The sequence below is a fragment of the Amia ocellicauda genome, chromosome 1 (assembly GCF_036373705.1).
Source record: "Amia ocellicauda isolate fAmiCal2 chromosome 1, fAmiCal2.hap1, whole genome shotgun sequence".
NCBI lineage: Eukaryota > Metazoa > Chordata > Actinopteri > Amiiformes > Amiidae > Amia > Amia ocellicauda.
Genome location: NC_089850.1, coordinates 29,319,771 through 29,342,882, shown reverse-complemented (window position 1 = coordinate 29,342,882; position 23,112 = coordinate 29,319,771). Strand labels below are relative to the sequence as shown.

The 23,112-nt window shown below is 37.2% G+C and overlaps 1 protein-coding gene across 1 annotated transcript in view; it reads right to left on the bottom strand.

Annotated features, from left to right (window-relative positions):
* Nucleotides 1-23,112, bottom strand: part of LOC136747845 (uronyl 2-sulfotransferase) — an 84,439-nt gene that overhangs the window by 3,378 nt on the left and 57,949 nt on the right. Inside the window, exons 4-7 of the mRNA XM_066701101.1 lie at nt 20,904-20,983; nt 19,851-20,004; nt 9,709-9,806; nt 6,617-6,774 (exon numbers count right to left, since the gene is read on the bottom strand). Of these exons, the coding sequence (XP_066557198.1) occupies nt 6,617-6,774; nt 9,709-9,806; nt 19,851-20,004; nt 20,904-20,983 (490 nt within the window). The remainder of the gene's footprint in view (nt 1-6,616; nt 6,775-9,708; nt 9,807-19,850; nt 20,005-20,903; nt 20,984-23,112) is intronic.

Genomic DNA, 23,112 nt, shown 5'->3' with positions numbered 1-23,112 from the left:
GAAATATTAAGATTGGATTGTTTTTATTTTCCCAAAAGGGGAATAATGTTCAGTTTCTGGAGTTATGTAGCAACATGCATTTGATAATGACAACAGGTCACTGGAAGCAGGAACATTTCGAAACCTTGATTGTTTATCTTTGACCTACATATCTTAGAATTATTCATTAGTTGTTTTTTTTACTGGTGAGGAATGGAATATACACCTTCCTTTTAATTGAATCATGAATTTTAACTGCACGTAGGGAGTATTGAGTTGTCCATACCACTGGCAGTTCATTAAAGAGAGATAAGCCACAAGCAGACCCAGAGGATGGGGTGAAAAGAAAGTGGATATGACAGAGCATGACAAACACAAAGCCTGGAATGTGATTCCCAGCACACAGGGTTAAAGTAGACTATATTTTGACCCAATGACAAGGAAAGACACTTGTCCACTAGGAGATTGATTCTCCTTGCTCCACTTCAGGTTATGATCATCTCAATATAGATAATATAGGAGGCAACATAGATTCTCAGGGGGAGTAGGGCACACTATGATGCATGCTCTGACATTTAAAACAGAACAGACAAGAGACTTCACTCACCTTCAAAAGCTAAACCTCAATAACATGTTAAAACACATTCATAATAATACAAGTACAATACAATCTTCATTCCTAGAAGAATACAATATTTTGCTTTATTTATTAACTTTGGTTTTATATACTTACTGAGCATACAAAACTGCCTCCTTGTGTATGTATACACATTTGTAATTGTATAATCTGCTGTAAAAAAACATTTCTCATTATTTGCACAACTGGAGGAGAGGTGGTGGTGATTCAAGTGAAACATCGCCCACCCCCACGTGAACCAGTGAACCAGATAAAAAAAACTGCAATAACTCATATTATTTCACACTAGTCATGAGTCTGTCTCCAAGTCAGAAAAAACATCTGAGACGAGCCAAGAACAATTGACTGGTGCTGCTTCAGGACAGGGTCCCCCCCCAACCCCCCCACCCCCCCTTTAAAAAAAAAATGCAAAGAGTTGAATGACTTTAATAGGAGACTTGACTAGATGACCCGAGTTTAACAATCGGAGCTCTTATGACGGCTGTATAGTTGTATTTGCACAAGGACTCCCGCGGTTCGTCCAGGAATGCCATCTCAGCGCTGTGAAATGAGTGTGACTGCCACTGGACTGGCTGTCGAAACATTTCTCCTACAATGCTGAATAACCCTTTTACAGGTTGTACATCTGAGGCAAATAATAATAATAAGCTCAGTGTCTGTAAACAAGATAGTAAGAAAAGTAGTCATGTTCAAATCTATAATTTTCATGTTTTGCAAACACTCAACATGAATACAATATCTTGTTGCTACTATTTATACTGTGTAGGCTGTTGGAAATGGAATAAACTGACATCTTAATACACACAAACACACAAGCATTTTTTTTTTTATCCATTCTCTCATTATCTCCTTCTCCGTTGGAGCCATGTTTCAATTTTTTCCACTCCTTACTTTTGTCTGAGTGTTTTATTCCTTTGTTCCTAAGTCCTCTGTATATTCATGAGGATTTTCTGAAGGCCTGGTTAGTACACATCCTATACTAATTTACACTACATTTGCAAGGCCTGGGATGAATCCTGCAATTCAGACAATAAACAATAAGACATGTTCAAAACCTGTTGTACGCTCAGACAATAGTATAAGAGTATTCAAACAACGTTGGAAAACATTTGGCTCTTATAACCCCCATCCTGGAATCACAAGTTCAAATCAGATGTATGATGCCCTCCAGAGTCCATTACTCCACATATAAATACCAACAAACATAGAAAACAAAAACATACTTTAGAATTTACTGACGCAATAACTTGATTTAGACTGAAGTTGATTAATAAAGAACTCGCAAACGAGACCAAAATGCAATGACAGGCTGCAACAGTAACTGAAGTATTAAGAGTGCCAGGTGTTTTCTAACTGGATGGGTCCATGAAATTGGGCAAAGAATAAATTTAGTGGAATCTGTAATGCAGTTTTTTCATCCAAGCCTCCTCTGAGCTTTCTAGGAATCTTTCCAAGCATAATGCAGGTCCAGACCACTGTTAAACAACACTGCTGTGAAGGGGAGTGATCTCACACTGAGATCTTAAGTGAGAGTCTTGAGGAAACAGTGTACTGTGTCCCAGCAAACTGGCCCTGACCCTCGCTGCCCGACTCCTGCAACATCTGCTTTCAATGACCTTGACAGCAAGGGGTGACCTCTGCAGATTCAAAAACATCCAGTCATACTGTAGCATCAGTTTCATTGAACTCCCTGGTTAACAACAGTTTGTTTCTAGGCCCAGTCTCATAGTTTCAAACAGATAGAGCAAAAAAATAATTCATATTGCCTGACACTACAAGTTGGCAGGAACAAAAATAAGTTTCCTTCATTAAACTGTTTAATACCCTCACCACTGACCACAAGGCACAATCCATCATACAACTAAGAAATCAAAGGTGATAAGTGAATAATATGTTTTCATTGCAAGGAAAAACATATAATCCATCTTCACAACTGTGCCAGCCTTGAGCCTTCAATACCTTCAAGACTTCATTAACATTGAACAATGGCCATGTTTACATGCTGGTAAATAAGTAGGTCATGACAGCAGAGCAGACTTACAAAAGGTGGTTATGGCTGATTCCAGTTTGAAACGAAAAAACACACACAAAACCCAGAGTAAACAAAAGCAAGAAAACAAAGGAGAAAAGAAACTGCATTAGTGCAGAATTAACCAAAACACTGTAATCCTGCTGTACCACCTTAAAATACATAATGCCACTGTCTACTGCCATTACTTTACTAGCGCAGCATAATAATAATAATAATAATAATAATAATAATAATAATAATAATAAACAAGCAATTTCTCTGAAGTTCATGGTCTTTCCACAATAAAGGGTCTTTATATTAACTGTAAATCACTAATCCAGCCCCCTTATTGCAAAGGGTACGTTGCAAAAGAATAATAAAACAAGCAGAAAAAGGAAGAGAAAAAAGGGTTCTGCACATTCTGTCATCACAATTGTGTATGATGTACCAGCAGAGTCCAGAACCTCCAAACAAGACAAATATTTAATGGGAATCATATATATAATCTTCTGATGCAAGCCCCTGGGTAGGATTTTCAACTACTCTGACAAAAAATATTTTTCTTGCTTTGAAGACAATAACAACAGAAAAAGATAAGTAATAAGTACAGTACAGTATTCTCCCTCTCCACACTCCACTGTTATGCAAAAAGCTTTTTGAAGTAGATAAGAGTCGGCTGTAGCCAGAAGTATTCCTCACTCCTGCAGTAAAACAATTCCGTCTGATAATCTGTTCACACTGCTGTCTACCTGTGCTGGAGCCCATGCTGGTAACCACATTTTAATACTGCTGACTTAAACTATTTTTAGAGTTTTAGGGGCAAGAACAAATATATAAACTGTGTGTGTGTATGTGTGTGTGTATATATATATATATATATATATATATATATATATACAGTGAGGGAAAAAAGTATTTGATCCCCTGCTGATTTTGTACGTTTGCCCACTGACAAAGACATGATCAGTCTATAATTTTAATGGTAGGTGTATTTTAACAGTGAGAGACAGAATAACAACAAAAAAATCCAGAAAAACACATTTCAAAAAAGTTATAAATTGATTTGCATGTTAATGAGAGAAATAAGTATTTGATCCCCTATCAATCAGCAAGATTTCTGGCTCCCAGGTGTCTTTTATACAGGTAACGAGCTGAGATTAGGAGCACTCTCTTAAAGGGAGTGCTCCTAATCTCAGCTTGTTACCTGTATAAAAGACACCTGTCCACAGAAGCAATCAATCAGTCAGATTCCAAACTCTCCACCATGGCCAAGACCAAAGAGCTGTCCAAGGATGTCAGGGACAAGATTGTAGACCTACACAAGGCTGGAATGGGCTACAAGACCATCACCAAGCAGCTTGGTGAGAAGGTGACAACAGTTGGTGTGATTATTCACAAATGGAAGAAACACAAAATAACTGTCAGTCTCCCTCGGTCTGGGGCTCCATGCAAGATCTCACCTCGTGGAGTTTCAATGATCATGAGAACGGTGAGGAATCAGCCCAGAACTACACGGGAGGATCTTGTTAATGATCTCAAGGCAGCTGGGACCATAGTCACCAAGAAAACAATTGGTAACACACTACGCCGTGAAGGACTGAAATCCTGCAGCGCCCGCAAGGCCCCCCTGCTCAAGAAAGCACATGTACAGGCCCGTCTGAAGTTTGCCAATGAACATCTGAATGATTCAGAGGAGAACTGGGTGAAAGTGTTGTGGTCAGATGAGACCAAAATCGAGCTCTTTGGCATCAACTCAACTCGCTGTGTTTGGAGGAGGAGGAATGACCCCAAGAACACCATCCCCACCGTCAAACATGGAGGTGGAAACATTATGCTTTGGGGGTGTTTTTCTGCTAAGGGGACAGGACAACTGCACCGCATCAAAGGGACGATAGACGGGGCCATGTACCGTCAAATCTTGGGTGAGAACCTCCTTCCCTCAGCCAGGGCATTGAAAATGGGTCGTGGATGGGTATTCCAGCATGACAATGACCCAAAACACACAGCCAAGGCAACAAAGGAGTGGCTCAAGAAGAAGCACATTAAGGTCCTGGAGTGGTCTAGCCAGTCTCCAGACCTTAATCCCATAGAAAATCTGTGGAGGGAGCTGAAGGTTTGAGTTGCCAAACGTCAGCCTCGAAACCTTAATGACTTGGAGAGGATCTGCAAAGAGGAGTGGGACAAAATCCCTCCTGAAATGTGTGCAAACCTGGTGGCCAACTACAAGAAACGTCTGACCTCTGTGATTGCCATCAAGGGTTTTGCCACCAAGTACTAAGTCGAAGGGGTCAAATACTTATTTCCCTCATTAACATGCAAATCAATTTATAACTTTTTTGAAATGCGTTTTTCTGGATTTTTTTGTTGTTATTCTGTCTCTCACTGTTAAAATACACCTACCATTAAAATTATAGACTGATCATTTCTTTGTCAGTGGGCAAACGTACAAAATCAGCAGGGGATCAAATACTTTTTTCCCGAACTGTATACACACACACACACACATATATGATAGAGGTTCCTGAACAATCTGTGCTGAACGCAATTTGTGCTCAACAGGGTCATAAATAAATTTAATTAATGGGGATAGGTTTCAACACTAAAATTACTTAAACATTAATAAAAATGTGCTGTTAATCAGACAATTGGTTTGTTATATTAACAATAATACAAATACTAATTAACTCAAAAGGTTCTGGCTCCTGACTTCATTTTCTCTCCGAGTTCACTTTAGAAACATGTGTTGGTCCCATTTAAACTTTTTTTAATCCTTTTTAATGATCGCTCTCTTTTTAAAACTAAAACAATGAAGTTAATTAGGTCTAACTGAAAATTGTTTATGAACTGCCATGCCATCTATCAATACAAGGCAAGTGTTGTGCTTCAGTTTGGCTAATATTTTATATTTTAATGATTTCTAAAATTTAATTTTAAAATGAATTTAATAAATTCATGCTACAATAAATACGTGCATTGTGGGGTGTATGTATATATATGATTATATATACATAGAAATAAATTACTTAAAAATTGAAACTACTTTCTGAGATCAAATCAGTTAAAGTTAGTGAGTAATCATATTTAAATCATATTTAGGCATTGGTCTTAAATGAATGGCATGTTGAACAGGGCTTTAAACTAGGCATAGATCTCCATCTAGTGGACAAGGATACAATAACATAAAATGAGTCAAATATAGTTCAGTATTGGTTTTGTGTCTTGTATCGGCCAAGCAAATAAGACAGTGTAATATTAACAAGTATGTATCCACTTAGCTTTACAAACTATAAAAAATGCAGTTGGAACCTCTTTATAAGAGTTCTTGGATAAAGTTCTACAAATAAAGACTAAACAATGTTGAAAGGACCTTTCATAACAAGCCAACGAAAGTTATAGATGCTTTTGAACCTGCGCACTCACTCAGTTTCAGTGTAACAACATTTGACCGCTATGATTTTAACCACAATGTGATTCCATATGGGTTCAATAAATTCTCAGGACTGCAGACTATGGGAAATGTGCAATCTGTTTCAAGTTTCTTTATTATGCACTACATCAAATTACCTGACCTTCTGTGATATTATGTAAGCTATCCCAAGAGTCAACGGATGAAAATGATCTATTTCAAAATACTACAGTTTTGAAATAAGAGGATCCAGTCGCACAGGGATGAGAGTGGAATCTGAGGCCCTGCTTTACAACTGCACTAGACAATGTCCATAATAAATCAATTGTTAAAGTCTTACCATTTGTCCAAACCATGTCTGTTTAAAGCATTTTTGACAATTGAAGATTATTTAGAATACTTTATTATGTCACTTCTACTATCCAAGGTGAACTGAGACTCAATGAGGAACACGAGGGATGGTTTTTCAAAGAGTTTTATACATAGCTGGAGTAGTATTTTAGGCAGTTCTCAATGCAGGCTAGCCATATAACTTAAATTTACTGTCGAATAGAAAGAGAGAAGAAGAAGAAAAAATCTGTACCTGGACTTTTATAAATGCTGAGCACATCAGTGAAGAAATGAGGTAAGAGGCGTTCCAGTAACAAGAGAACGTCTTCAAGCTCTTCCAGAATTCCCACCAGGAGGAAATTCTCGATGACATTCTGCTTCGCCCTCTCTAATGCCCATAAACCAGGCTCTCTTCCAGAGAAAAGAGAAATCAAACAAAAACATTAGCAATCGATCTCTGAAAAATACACACTCCCCGTGTTTTGCAAATCACCCCCAGCCCTGGCTACATTAACTCTTTTGATGCAGCAAAACACCAGGGCAAATAAAATCAAGTATTTACTCAGAAGATATAAACCCTCTTGGTGGAAACAATATGCTCATTTGAGAGTCTGCCCTATGGTATGGAAAGCTGCATCCACAATTAATCAATTTATTTTTTCCCAACTAATCATATTTTAATTAATCTATTTTGCTAGTTATTTAAAAGTACAATTTTCTTTTAAAATATGATTATTCACCTATTTTCCTTTGGTCTGTGTCAGGTGAGTTGCAGAATTTTCATTAATTCACTGCACACAGCATGTTTAATATATGATGTATCCAATATAAACATTATTTTGCCTTGCAGGGTATAAAATATTGCATTTCTTGTTTCTGGGCTCTGGATTTAAAGTCTTTCCTAAAATAATGATTCAACTTTTCATACTTACTTATAGCAACATAAAGCCTAATCAGTAAGATTGTGAGACATATTAATATATCTTTACGTGTCCAAGAATTCCAGAATCTGTGTACAAATGTACAGTAATAAAATAAAAAAAGGATTCTACCCATCATGCATTTCATCTTGTAAATATTCATTTTATATTATTCAAAACATCACGGCAATCTATATAGTTATCAATAACTTTAAATAATTCAGTTTTTTATTATATATTCTCAAAAGAAATATACGTTTCTTTTAATGGCCATATGAAATTGCAATAATAAATATTTTTGTAAATAAATTATTGTAAGTTTTGAAATGTAGTATCTGTTAATAAAATAGTCTGGAACAAATGCAGTTGCAGAGCAGTTAAATGACTGTTTACATGGTTCACATGCTATAAGAACATAAGAGACTTGGTGAAAATATAATGAGGACACAAAATATGAATTTCAGAATTCCAGCTTTCTTTACAGTGGAGAAAATATATGCCATGGGGAATTTGACTGCCTATTCTGTCATAAATCTGTTTCAGACATTTTTAGAGAGTAAAAAACAGAGTAACTGGAGAGGAAACTGCTCTGAGTGACAGAGGCTGTTTACTTCCTTTTTAAATTTTCTAAGCTCTAAAAGTTCAATTGCTTCCACAAGCTGTTTCTCACTATGAACAAATCATTTTGTACTTTTTTTGTTTGTAATTACTGACCATGTAATTATAACTGTAACAGGTTAAATCAGAGCAAAATTTTAAACCCTCTTTAAATTCAATAAAAGGTTGTTTTATTTTACAGCTGCCTTTGATATAGTTAATAGTTTAACCCTTGCCTATTTTAAGTGGTTAGAGCCAGTTAGATGCTCTTCATAGTAGGAGGATCAAAGAGAAAGCTTTGTTGATTAAAACACATCATGTTAATAACATATCCTTGTATGTCCTCTATTAATCTGCAAATAATCATGCAACACAATTACAGAAGATTAAAACTGTAAAACTGTAAAACTATCATCTTAAAACATTCAGGGCCAGGGATTTTCTGTGGTAACTTTGAATGCATTGCATACACAAATCCTAGTTCATGCAAAATTGCCACAAGATTTGACTTGGCATTTTAAAGGTTAAACATGAATGAAGCAGAATCACAGTTTAATAGACCTAATGCCATGCAAGAATAACACTCTTTTATGCTGTGATAAGAAATTCTGATTTGGTAATAGACACAGAAAAGTCTATGTGTGGTTTGATCTGAAGCAGTAACCCATCAAATGCTAAATGTCAGTTGCATTTCACCACAAACTGATTAAATGCTGTTGATTCCAAGATGAAGCTCTTGGAAAGAGAATTATGTCATTCTCCAGCTGTTCTGTTTGAACTGATCCAATTTTCTAATTTATAATTTTTTGTGTGAGAATGATTTCCTTCGGGATCTTGCGGAATTTCAGCAAAAATGATAAAAATGTCCCCATCCCTCAGAGGGTAGTGTATTATTCACATATGCCTGCCATATTTAAACAAATCTGACTTATGAATTAGCTTGAATAAACATGAATATAGTATATGTAAAATGGGGGTTGGGGTTGCTAGCATTATGTGGCTATGCTTTGAAGTGTTCTTGAATTAAATTACTTTTATTTAATGGGTTAAAAGCAAGTTCTCTTTCTCTATCTTTACTTTGTTGAATTTAAGTATCACCACAATAAAAATAACAACATTTTAATTCTTAATGTTAGGAGAGCAAATACATAACATCTAACAAACATTTCTAATTCTGGATTATTAACTGACCTTGAACAGGTCGTTTTATGCTCCTTAGTCTTATTCAAAACAAGCTTTGAAGGCATGTCATATTATGTGAGGAAACTTTTTTTTTAAGCCACATTCCCACATCAGTCTAAACAACAGAGATATACGCAATTGATAGTGACTTAAAGGGAAGTGTAAAATGTGTGTTTTCTGCAAGGACCCAATCACAGCAGCTGCTTTATATACATACAGCGTCTCTTTTCCAGGTCACGCCAGCAGAGTTTCCTATTTAATTCTCCCATCTTTCATGTGGCTTCTTTTTAAATCTCTTGGGATCCATTCTGTCACTTATTTTGTCCATCTCTGGGCTGTGGTCTGTTCTTCTAAAATGTGTGTCTGGCTCAATGCCATTTTAACATTTTCACTCTTTCAATTAGGTCACATAGGCCTCTGTTTGTCCTCTCATCCATTTTTTTTCTGTCTCCTGCTTTCCATGCTTCTTTGTGATGTTTCCCATTTCTGTATACTTTTTGTACCTATTGACCAGGTTTCAGAGCCTGGTGAACTCTAATACACACACACACACACACACACACACACACACACTACTTTTAATTATCAAGTTTTCAAGTCATCACCTTAATATCCAAAATGACTAGTAAAAAACAACAACCCTTACCTGCACTTTGGATGCTGCCCACAGAAGTAAGGGATGATATAAAAAAGTCTAGGGTTGGAGCACTCTGGGTAGTTTTCAAGAATGCAAACGTTAATGTCCTAAGGAAGGAAATGACAGATGTGAGAAATTGTTGTCCTAAATTCCTGGAATTCACATCTTAAAAAATGACAGCTACTTCAATCTTTCTGTAACTTACAAAATATATTACATTTCAAGTTTACCATAAAACTGGCATCTCAATTCAAACTGTCTGTGTTTCACAGTAAATTGTTTATTTATTATTTTTTATTGATATTATTCATTGAATTATTTAGTTTTTACTTCAGTGATTATTAATTAAATCATATATCATTATATCAAAGAACAGTTTTAATTTAACAAGTAAATGTACATTCATATATAAGCAGTGCTAAAAATGAGGTATCTGCAGTAGCTGCAAATCATAATTAAAGCGGAACTCCTCTTTATTCCCAAAATTGAGTTGAATTATTATCCCCTTTGCGTTTTTGATGATAAGTGTTGTGGGAATGGGGTGTTATTGTTAAAACATTGTCAGGGGGATATTTTCCCTTTCAAAAATAATTGTACTGCACCAAAAGCATCAGAGATCAGCCTGTGAATAGAAATAATCAGATCACAGGCGTGTTAAGCCTTACTACTGCCCTCCCGTGCTAGATCATGTCATTGTGTGGAAGTCATGAGTCCCCCTGTTAGGGTAATTCGATAGATGAAAAATGTAAATACGTTATCTATTAAAATTGAACATATGTCTTAAAACTAAGAGATTATATTTAGCAAAATTGTTGACTAGAACTAACACCGATGTGGAGAAACCAAAACCTGAAGTAAATGAGCTGAGATCGCAGCGGAAGTGTGCAGTGGTCAGTGCGCACAGAGCCGCTCAGTGTCTCCTGATGTCCTCGGTGGCCGCCCACTGGAGGCAACTGGAACAAAACAACCTAAAGACCCTACGAGGAATATTTTAGTAATTAACAATAAGTAAAACACATATCCAGTCAATTCGTGAGTGTAACAAGCGCAGCTCAAAAAATTGTTTTCAACGGCCAACGTGGTCAAATCTGATGTAGGCCTACTCCTATTTCAGCCCTGTCACATGTGTTATTAAAGGGAAACTGCACTGAAAATTGCGGGATTCGGCTTTGGAGAACGCGCGCGCAGTTCGCACTCGTTATAGCTGACACGGCAATAACATAATAATGTAAAATAAAAGCGACAGTTCTGGGTGGTGAAATAAACTTTTTACGACTACAAACCGATGGATCTTTTGGAAAAATAGGGCGATGGGGCCATTGAACGTGCAAAAATTTGTATTTTTGTTAATGATTTTCGTGACTTTTCTGATTTTCTCCATTGACTTCCAGCAAAGCAACGAGTTAGCACCCTGTGACGTCATGAACGATTTCTCGATCTCTGATTTCTTGGCCATAGAAGGAGCTGGACATGAAAAACTCACTCCACTAAATATGTCTACTTATAGAATAACCTGAGAAAATATGGATTTTCGGTGGAGCAACCCCTTTAACACTATGTTTCTTTATTGGGTCACTGTTTAAAAGCAACAACAACAACACATATCTACAATACAATCCATACATTACAATTATATTTATAGTTATAAATATAAATAATATATTTATAGTGTACTTCATGCAAAACAGTAGGGCCTACTTATTTTGTATTGTATTTTAAATCCTATTATTGCAAGATTGTATTATTGCAGAGATTCCTGAAAATAAAAAAATAAAATATATAAATGTATCTAACTGTAATTTATATAACCGTCAGTTATATTTACATTCATACCTAATTCAAATACTAAGCTTTACACAGACTAAAAATATACACAGATCCTCTATGAAAAATAAAGCACCTGCAAATAGCACAGGTTGCAGCACGAATCTGTGGTGTAACAACAACATACAATCACTAGGGGTCAGGAGACACACACTTAGATCATATTGAGAGAAAAGCATATTTGATGGCTATCACACACATTGACACTCTAGCACAAAACCACATCCTGCCCCAATATCAACAAGACCTTAAGTTTCTACAACCCCCATATACACTGTGACCAAAATGACTGACAAGCCTACATAACTGTATATCCTGTCTGATAACAATATCACCTAGTGTGAAGAATGTCAATGTGAAGCATATTGAACACTATGTTTTTATATCCCCTAACCTTACACTATTTTCAACACCAATTTTTAAGTATTTTCTCAGTTGTATATTGCTTTTCTTTGTTAATTTTATGTTTGCAGCTACATCTTTAAAACATTTTCAATATCAGAAACACGCACACGCACACACACACACATGCACACACATGCACGCACACACATGCACACACAATGCACGCATGCACATGCACGCACACGCACGCACACACACGCACACACACTGCTCCTTTCTATACAGATAATGATCTTCCTTTTCCTCAGCTGCTTCCTGTTTTAGGTAGGTCATTTACAAACTGCATCACATCTAAAACACACCCTGATTTATGGTATTTGGAGAAATACTAGCATTTGCACAACAATTAACCGCATTAGGTTTCCTGTGACTTTTGAATGCCACGACTTCTCTTTTTTGAGAACCTGACTAGAACAATATTGGTGAGTTATCAAAATAAGGCATTCACAAGCTAGACACTGCACCATTGCTCTGAATAGAAATCATGCAACGTATAATGAAAAGTATTTTTTTAGCTTGAGACATGGTTGATATTACGATTTTAAAAACAAACTATTCTGCATTTCACATATTAAACTGGAGCACAAAAATATATATCATACTGAATTCTTGAACTGAAGTATGCAGAAATGAAAGTAGAAGAAAATGAACTGAAAAAATAAAAATAAATTACATTTATTATCAGGGTGCAATGAAGAGAGAGAGAGAGAGAGAGAGGGAGAGAGAGAGAATAAAATCCTCATCTCATCAGCATAAAATACATTTTAAGATCACAGAACAGGATCCAATAATGTTACTTTTTCCAATTTAATTTGATAATAAAACCAAGTCTGCTAATGTGGGAGGCACTCTTGTTAAAAAGTGAACAATAAACTAAAGAAATTACTGGAAGGATTGTATGAGAAAATACTTGGCAATGAAAACCTTTGTCATGGTCATGTGAGGTAGCTCTCTAAATCATTAAGTTCAATGCACCAGCTGAATCTTTGACTGTGTGCTGCATTAAGTCCTAGCCAAGGGGAATGCAAAATATGACCTCAGCACCACCAGGTTAGGGAGGAGGAAAAAAAGATATTTGCTTCACCTCACATCACCCCAGAAACCGAAAAGAGCAGATACACAATGCCAACTGTAGGCTGCACAAATGAATGTGCTTCCCAAGGCTTCAAAGTTCAACAATAACCACTAATTCAATCTGTTTGTCTATAGACATAACATAATATGATAGTTTACAGAGAATTTGGTCAAGCACAGCAATCAGAAAGCTCCCGACAAATATGTGAAGATGTAATTGATAAGGGAGAAATGTAATTTTATGACTGGGATAAGAATAGGAGGAATATATTAATTGACCATATTAGTTATGACAACTGACAACACTTAACAGCAACTATGCAACTAGGCATTTCCAGTAGTTTAATCTAAGCAAGAAACAGGAGTAACTACAAGGCATAAGAGTTATGCCCAAAGAAAAACCCAAGACAAATGCATTCATGCATCACTTAACCAAGATTAGACCAAGACTTAAAGGAAGGCCATGTGATTACTTGCCCACACTTTAATTTCTGAATGATAAGATCTTCTGAAAGTATTTATTCTGTCAGAAACAAGAGCAATTCATCTTTCTAACAGCAGGCGTATTCCTCACCAGAATGGTTAAATAAAGCCCCAGGACCTTGGGACCTCTTTCACTGCCTATAAAACTTTTATTTACAGAGCTACCAGATGTCTAGCAAAGGAAAGTGAAGCTTTAAAATAATCGTATGACTCAGCAAGGAATTCTAGGCAGTGGATGGTGGACAAACTGTAACCCTGGAAGAGATTGTGAACCAATGAGCAGGCCACATCTGAGTACAGCACATACAGCTAAAGTGAAACTGCTTGTAACATTCAATTTAAAGAAAAACACCACAAGGAAACAAAAATGTTGCACAATCTCAATCTTAACAAGGCAATAAAGCCACTTGACAGATATGACTGAACAAGTAGCTAGTGATTGAGGAAAATAACGTGTCATAACTTGAAATAGAAAAAAGGCGGGGAAATATTCAAAAAGCTTAATCTGACTTTTTTTTTTTTTTAATGACTGAATACAGATGTTATTTAATCTGCAGCCAATGCCATACAGTTATTTTAAAGCATACCAGACAAGATTTACAGGACTGTTAGTCACCTGCTTGTTTTTGTTTCACTTCATTTCAAATATAGCATTCGGATGAGATTGTACACTCATACCCATTTACAAAAAGAGATGACAGCCTTTGCTCCCCCAAATATTACAAATAGACTGGCCCGCTAATGAGGGTTTTGATTACCAATCTAAACTCAACTTCATGCTTAGGAAATATGATATTCACACTCCTGCACAAATTAGTTTCAGATTCTTCTTTTTTTTTTGCAGCAGCAGCATTTGAATACAACTCTTGGAAATGAATTAGTGCTGAAATGGTGTAATATGGAAATTCGAGTGCTACAGAGGACTTCTGAAATACACACTTGTCAATGTGTATTTACTTCCACAATCTCTCTACTCAGGGGGATTAACAACCATAGTTCAGAACAATTCACATCTGCTGTGTGCGTGACGCATCATTTGTGCTAACCTTCACAATTTAAGCATTCAAATTGCTAGATTATTAACTGTGTGAAGTCTGTAATGTGATTGTAGGGACCGTTGTCTGAATATTAGTGGACTCTAAAAGGTTATTAAACATTTCTATGGTTTAACAGTGGAACTTTTATAAACATCTGCAATGTATTTAAGTAATTATTTTTATTATTTTTACCAAAAGATTGAGAAAAATATGTATTGTAATTATTATGTAATTGTTTGCCAACATTGTAAGGGCAGAAGTAACAAATGTTCAGAGAAAGAAAAACAATTCAAAGTAAGTGTAATGTTTAAATAGAAGGAACTTCACTTCCATCTGATTGTGGAGGAAACAGGTAAAGGAAGTTTATTAATGTGGTGATGGGTCCACTGTATCTTACAGAATACTGCCTATTTATAGACTGCAGCCATGGAGACACAAGCTGACAGCTTTTAAGTAGCCTCAGATCAACTAGGACACAGTTTCATTGTATACACTGCACTGAAATATAGTTTTGTACTTTTGTACAGCCATGAGGAACAGCAAATTGTACATCGTATAATAGAAAGTTTACAAAGAAGTGGAAGGCGGCCCAGTGCCATTTACCACAGTCATTTTTTATCAATGGCATCCTAGACCTAAACATGGCTGACGCTGTAATGTGAAGATGTTTGGCAGTTGGGCCTTGGATCTTAGTGGAGAGAAGGGCACATGATCAAACAACAAACAAAACAAGAATGTGGCACTCACAAATAAGGCTGGGCTAAAAGTTTCAGATTTTCCTTCTGCCAAAGGATACACAGCTCAAAAGATGACAAATACTTGAAATAAGGTAAAGATCTGAGACTATACTTTTTTTTAAAAGGGACCCTTATAACTATGAAGAGTTCATTCAAAAAGAATGAAAATGTATTTTTTTTTTAAAGAAAGAACTGTACAATAGCAGCACAGAAACAATTTCAGTGAAGCATTTACTTAATATAAAGTGTACAGGTACAGCAGTGTTCGTGTCTGGAAATTTTGTATACCCCTGCTATACAGGAAAGTGAAAAGTTCATGAAACAGTGGTGAGAAGTAACGCTGACTATAGTGATTCCTTTTTCTGCTATTTTCATTATCAGCAGTTGACAAACGTAAAGCATTATTCATCCTGGACTGTGACTGGCCTGCCTTCACAGACTGACTGCTGAGTGATCTGTAGGATACTGTACTGCTCAAGGATGCTAGGGTCCAGGGATATCCTGGGGTTACACTAAATTAAATTGTTCTGCACAAAAGACTGCAAAGATATTGTTGTTTTATTGATTGTTTTGTGGCAAATTAAACAGTTTGAGCAAAATTAATGTATCACAGTTAACTAAAATATAAAAAACACTCCAAACCATTAAGACATAGTTTGCGGTTTTAAAAAAGGTCTAATTAATTATTTATGTTTACGGCAGACATCGTGAAACAAGCAAACCCATCAATGTATGCACACTGAAACTTACCAATAAAAAAAATTGAAAAGGTACATGTAAATCATTAATCCTTAGATCTTAAATTATCTACAGACATTGTTATATTGTTCAGCACTGTTACAGAACATTCTTTTAGAAGGTGGAATCAATATGGGTCTATAAATAACTAGACAACAAATACTACTTTAGTATTGCATAAGGATCTGTTATGTGTCTATTTCTATAACTTTCTATTTAAAGTGTAAAAAATCCTAACAATTTAAAAGAAAGCCCCACTACAAAGGGTCAGGGGGAAACAAAGAAACTAATACATCTAAATAAGATGTGTGACATTTTCACTGACCACAGTGACTTCACCTTCCAATAGCACAGGCGTGATTGGGTCAGAGAGTCAGACTCAGTAGTCATTTAGGAAGCAGCTGGCAGCAGATCCATGCGTTTTATACAGACAATTTCTCTCAGATGTACAACAGACTTTGCAGATTATGGTTTTAATGCAATTGAAGACTTTTATGTGGGGCTGTTCTCTTCCAACACCTCCGTTATCCATGGTTATTGTTTGCATATTCAAATAAAAAAATAATCCATTTAATAAATACCACGGAAATGATGAGCACCTTTATAATGTGCCTCAAAAGAAAGTCACAGGGATCCAAACATACAGAAGACAAATAGGATTATCCTTATTCATGTTTACACTGGCAAAGATAGCATAGGATGTGTGCACATTATTTTACTGTAGTATTAGGATTGTTTTACTATGGTTGTCCAGGGATTCAGCAAGTGCTCACTGTACCTTACTACACTGGACCATGGAAATTCCAATACATACATTTCTAAGCCTTTCCAAGTCATGCAACTGTAGAAAACCCTGCTTTAGTCATGGTAGAGTGCAATAAAGCCCAGTGAAGGCATGTTGAAACCACAGGAAACTATTGTAAAGTCTATTTCCCACAATCAGGAAATGCCTTGTTTTGGAATGCCCCATTCAAGTGTCTCCTCACTGCTACATTCTAATTGTAAGTGAAGACCCTGCAGGTAGACAAGTATCTTTTCATCTCACGATCTAATCTGACCTGTTTCGCATGTTGTCTGAGCAGTTGAAGCTACTGGAATACTAAGCAAAAACTAAATGCTCTGGCAGGGGTTACTGTCCCAGCACAATGTCTCTGCAAACACCAATTTTAAGTTTTCATATTGGCAGTAAAGATGCCCTCCCTGCTGGTCCTCAGAGAGGAATGGAGATTTGGCACAAGCATGTTTCAAATTGATAATGTCTAAGACCAAATGGCATACAAGACATAATGAACAGCTGTGTCTTAGATCTGCCAAAAATATCTGCTTTGCAAAAACAACAACAAAAAAGACACTATATACAGCATCAAATAGTATTAAGTGTAGAGGTAATAGCATTTAACCTCAGAAACCTGTCCTGATCATGCTGTGAAAGACTTGACAGGTATTGATTTAACTTTGCACACAATATACCTTTTCCCTGCAGCTGAGAACAGGCATCAGTAATATTAACACTATGTGGATGTCACACATGAAATGCAGCATCCCAGCCCCCTACATTGTGCTGTAGGGCTCTTAAGACATCAGGATATCAATTTCTCTTAAGGAATGTAAAGCTGCAACACTTAAACTTGTGGATCCAATCAACAAAAGAAAAATGATCTTAAAAAAACAAAAGATAGTAAATTGAATTCTCTTGATTTTTTGGAAAAGGAAAATAAATAGGAACTAAAAAATATTATTGTTCAACATTAGCTGCTGCTGCTACTGCTTCAGTGTTGTCTGTGTATAAATGGTACAGTGGACAGGCAAATACTTGAGTTAATTAATTACATTGGCCTTTTCAGATTTACATTTTAAAATATTACCCACCATGAATGAGATTTTGAAATTTATCTTGAGATAATCTTACTTCTTACTATATTATTATTATTATTATTATTATTAATAATAATATTATTTATTTCTTAGCAGATGCCCTTCTCCAGGGCGACTTACAAAATATATCAACTTAGCCATGGTCACCCAGGAGAGAATTCTTTAAAAACTCAAGAAAACAAAACCAGAAAGTGACCCATTCGGTTTTTCCTGCCGTAAGCAAATAGTATCTTGGCAATATTTCTCTCTCTCTCTAAAAACAAATATTTGTATTTTTATTTTAACCTAGCTAGCAGTGCTTTCAAGTATGCTGTGGTAACCCAGGTTTTAGCCTCCAGGTAGATGAAATCCACTGCAGCTATGTAAACACCAGTCATACTTTCTGCCAGAATCTGTTTTATTGCTGAGCAGCAGCTTACGGGATGGCTGCCACTTCAGATGTAATTTCCTGAAGCCAGCACAGCCTACAGAGCCCCTTCAGTCTGCCACTCGCGCTCATCCCTCTCCTAATCACCCTTTCATCAGCCCATTGTCTTTCAGTAGCATAATGAGCCCAGCATGAGCCAGGCTGCTAACATTACTTAGAGGAAAGTACTTGCATTTTCTCTAGCCTGACTTACTTTATCCCAAAGGGACCAGCATCCCCTTTCTAAGGAATGTGGTCAAGAGCAGATGTTCAACTACATGTTTTTTTTTTTTTTTTTTTTAAAGAAAGCAAACATGCTCATCCCCACTTTCAAGATCCTGTACATCAACGCTAATGCCCACTTATAGTTTGAAATCGATTGGTAATTACCATCAGCTTTAAAAGAGGGGAGGTGATGTCTGCTCTGCAAATGCTGGGAATTCAATTCCCCTGGCTTGCCTGCTTAGTGCTGGAGCCAACTGGCTAATTTAATCAACTATAAAACTGTATTGGACTGCTCATTTCAATGCCTCAGTTCAGGAGGGTCTGAACTGAAATACAATCACTTACTTAACTTCAGACCGGATGCTTACTACCAGTTCCTATAAAAGATTTGACTGGCTGTGGGTTCAGGTTTGGAAATGCGAGTTTGCTTTGTGTGCACTGTACATGCAGGCAGCCAGAATCATGCTAATTTCTAATTAACATTTCAAATTAATATATGATCATTCATCTGCGGTTCAGTCACCATGTGCAATTGTTTACACAGGAAGTGGTGATATTCGCGGGAAAATGGCCTCTGAAAATTCGGTTTGTGGGCGAATTAAATGTCCACAGACAAAAGGTAGGGTAAATCCTCTTTACAATGGAAATTGTATATAACACAGGCACGGCTGTGGTTTGGAGAAATTAAAAATGTTGAAACCCATTTAAATTGAGTTGTTTCAAAATAAGTTATTTTCTTCAGTAGAACATGAACCAAGAAGATACAAGAACTACAGGGTTGCCTCCGTGGGAGCTGTTGAAATGATCCACTCATTTTAGTCAGTATTTTATCTTCATATTTCATACGTTTGTGGCACTGTGGCATACAATATGAAGGTGCTGAGTATGTAAGTGCCTAGACTGATGAAGTCCAGGTTCGTGGTAGTAATGCCCTCCAGAGTTTCTGAACTGAATTTCAAACTTCACATTTTTTTCTGGTTTCATATCTTATGGGTATTGTATTTCAGCATTCGCCATGTTATTATAACTGCTATTGATCACTGTAGCGTTTGGTGATCTACCTTTGATTTACAGCATACCAAACCCATCTGAGTCATTCCCACAACATTTGCCCCCTGGGAGCTGACTTAAGTAATCACGTTACATAGTGTTTGCATTTATAAACACACCGAATGGAACAAAGGGTACTAAACCAGCACTGATTGTCAATAATAAAGCAACATGTCTGTACATTGTAATGGTGAGACCAGTAAACACCAGCAATTGTGGGTCATTAATTATATAACATATACAAGAATAAGAATAATAATCCTCCTCATCAAAAGAAGACACATAAAAGAGACTTACTAAATATCGTTCCTCGTCCTTCATGCGAGGAGTTCTGATCATGTGGTTCTGCTCTCCTCGCCAGTCACCGAAACGGCGGAAGAAGTAGTTTGACAGAAATCGGTTTATGGGATCCCTGATTATATTGATGTACACAGGCTGCTCTCTGCTAAACCTGAAAAACAGACAACATGCGCAACAGCCAGTCAGAAAAGTGGGCAACTTCATTTCTATAGAAAAAAGGTGAGATTATCAAACTGGTTATAATTGTAAAGACCAACTGTTAAATCAAAGCATCCATAGACAGCACGCATACTTAATTTCTATGGCAACTCGTTTTCATAAAGTTGAGGGACATGCCAGATATGTGAAGACTCACACAGAGCAGGGCAGTCCTCATACAGATAATTTCTCCTAGCTTATTTGATAGTGTTTTTCAGTAGGCAGAAATGAGTAGTACATTGTGTATGATGACACTTTTTACTGAAACATTGGTGTATGCACAATACTGAAGCCCAAAGACTATGATACAGTTCAATTGTAAACTCTGTCAGTGGTTACATTCAGTGTCAATCATGCATAATAAACAATATTAGGGGTAGCTGAGGCTTTTACTTGAACTCTGCGTAACCTGCCCTGTATTGTGTACTTCATTTTTGCACTTATTGCAGTAAGTTCAATTAAATGTGTATATTTGTCAGACACATGCAAAGGCCTATATACATCTTCTAATATTCAGTGCTAAGTGTATGTTCCTTCCAGTGTAACAGACAATTTACTGGAAGTGCATTTTTCTGTTTATTAAAACAAGGTGGTAGGAGTGGAAATATGTGAAACTTAGTCTCCAGTTGTAAATTGGTTACCAATCTAAAACACATCCTGTTGTATGTATCACAGAATAGGGAAGTAAATAGAAACAAAAATAAATTGAAGGTAATTACTGTTTTCTTATCATAAAATCTGTCAGATTGGGGATGCACACTATCATACAGGTGCTTGTGGAATTTTGCATCTCCGAGGCAAGTAGTGGTTCATGAAAGATTGTATGATGAAATAACTGCTCGCAACCTTTACCTTGAGAAGTTGAGAAAGTGCACGTGCCGAGTGTACAGGAATGGCTGAGGGAGGATACTAATATTTTTTGTCAGTTCCCCCTACAAAACAAGCAGAGAAAAACAAATTTGAACTTAAATAGTAAAGTACATGTGGCTAGATTTCACTGGGCCGAAAAGTCACTGCGGTGGGTAATAAAGGGGTTATCAGCCATAACATTATGACCACCTGACTAATATTATGTAGGTCCCCCTTTTGCTGCCAAAACAGCCCTGACCCGTCGAGGTATGGACTCCACTAGACCTCTGAAGGTGTGCTTTGGTATCTGGCACCAAGACGTTAGCAGCAGATCCTTTAAGTCCTGTAAGTTGTGAGGTGGGGCCTCCATGGATCAGACTTGTTTGTCCAGCACATCCCACAGATGCTCGATTGGATTGAGATCTGGGGAATTTGGAGGCCAATTCAACACCTTGAACTCGTGATTCATCAGACCAGGCCACCTTCTTCCATTGCTCCGTGGTCCAGTTCTGATGCTCACGTGCCCATTGTAGGCGCTTTCGGCAGTGGACAGGGGTCAGCATGGGCACCCTGACTGGTCTGCGGCTACGCAGCCCCATACGCAACAAACTGCGATGCACTGTGTGTTCTGACACCTTTCTATCAGAACCAGCATGAACTTTTTCAGCAATTTGAGCTACAGTAGCTCGTCTGTTGGATCGGACCACACGGGCCAGCCTTCGCTCCCCACATGCATCAATGAGCCTTGGCCGCCCATGACCCTGTCGCCGATTCACCGCTTTTCCTTCCTTGGACCACTTTTGATAGATACTGACCACTGCACACCGGGAACACCCCACAAGAGCTGCAGTTTTGGGGATGCTCTGACCCAGTCGTCTAGCCATCACAATTTGGCCCTTGTCAAAGTCGCTCAGATCCTTACGCTTGCCCATTTTCCCTGCTCCTAACACATGAATTTTGAGGACAAAATGTTCACTTGCTGCCTAATATATCCCACCCACTGACAGGTGCCATGATAATGAGATTATCAGTGTTATTCACTTCACCTGTCAGTGGTCATAATGTTATGGCTGATCGGTGTACAAAGTCCGTGGCTAGGAATCTACAAAAACCCAGTTAGTACCTGTCAGAAAAGAAATAAAAAGCATTCAAGATAGGAAGACTCACATTTATTTTTATATTGAGCATATCCTCTGAGAAAAGGTTCAGTCCTTCTTTCAGTTTAAAGTGGTACAAAATAAATGGATGAAACCAACAGAAGATGTCTTGAATGCTGTTAAGACACTGATGCTGAAGGCCCTCAGAGCTCCAGATGTCCCACCACTGATTTCTGGTTTTGAAAACTCCAACTCAAATGGATCAGGAAATATGTATCTAAGGGTTTTGAAAACAAGGCATTCCAGTGAACTACTTCTGGTGTCTAGTGGGAGTTCTGTGTGTAGACTGATTGAGGCCTTTGCCACAATTTCACTTTGTTTTGGTATTGTATTTAATGTATCTGGGGTGTTTTTTCTTCTCTCTCTTTAGTAGTTGTTTTGATTTCACTGTGTGACACTTTAATGGGAGTTTTGTTTACATCGTTTCCAAATATTCAGAATTGAAGTTGTTCACTTGATTGTGCATGACTGTTTTTATTTCTACAACTTATCAGACCAGGTTATTACAGGTGGTGTCGGCTCTCATGCTACTGTGTTAATAATACCTGCTCCCTATAATCGACAGATAGGTCAGTTAACGATGAGCGTAAGCAATATGCATATAAATGAAACTGGACTTCCCTTTCTAATAGAGACCCCTGTCAGTGCCCATGCTAGATTCAGAACATTTCCACTGTCTGCTCAGCTATCACCCCCAACGATTCTTTCCACAGACTTGCCAATCCAATTAGCCCACTGTTTACTTCAAGCATCGTCTAATGAAATTAGAATCCAAAGCATGTTTGGGTAAATAATCGCTTTCCATTGGATTTTACCTCTTGCCTACTCAATTACAGTCCGGCAGGGCTGGGAAGTGTTAAAGTGAAATCTGGTCTGGAATTCCAGGCATACTTTCTGCCCCCTTCACTTCCTGATCTGACTGCAGTTAAAAATTCTAATTGCCTTCATCAGAAGATTCAGGCTACATAAACAGCAGACAGAGAGCACCTAGACCAGACACTTCATAATATACAGTAGTGTACATTTATGCCACTTCTTGGATGAGTGATTTTTTT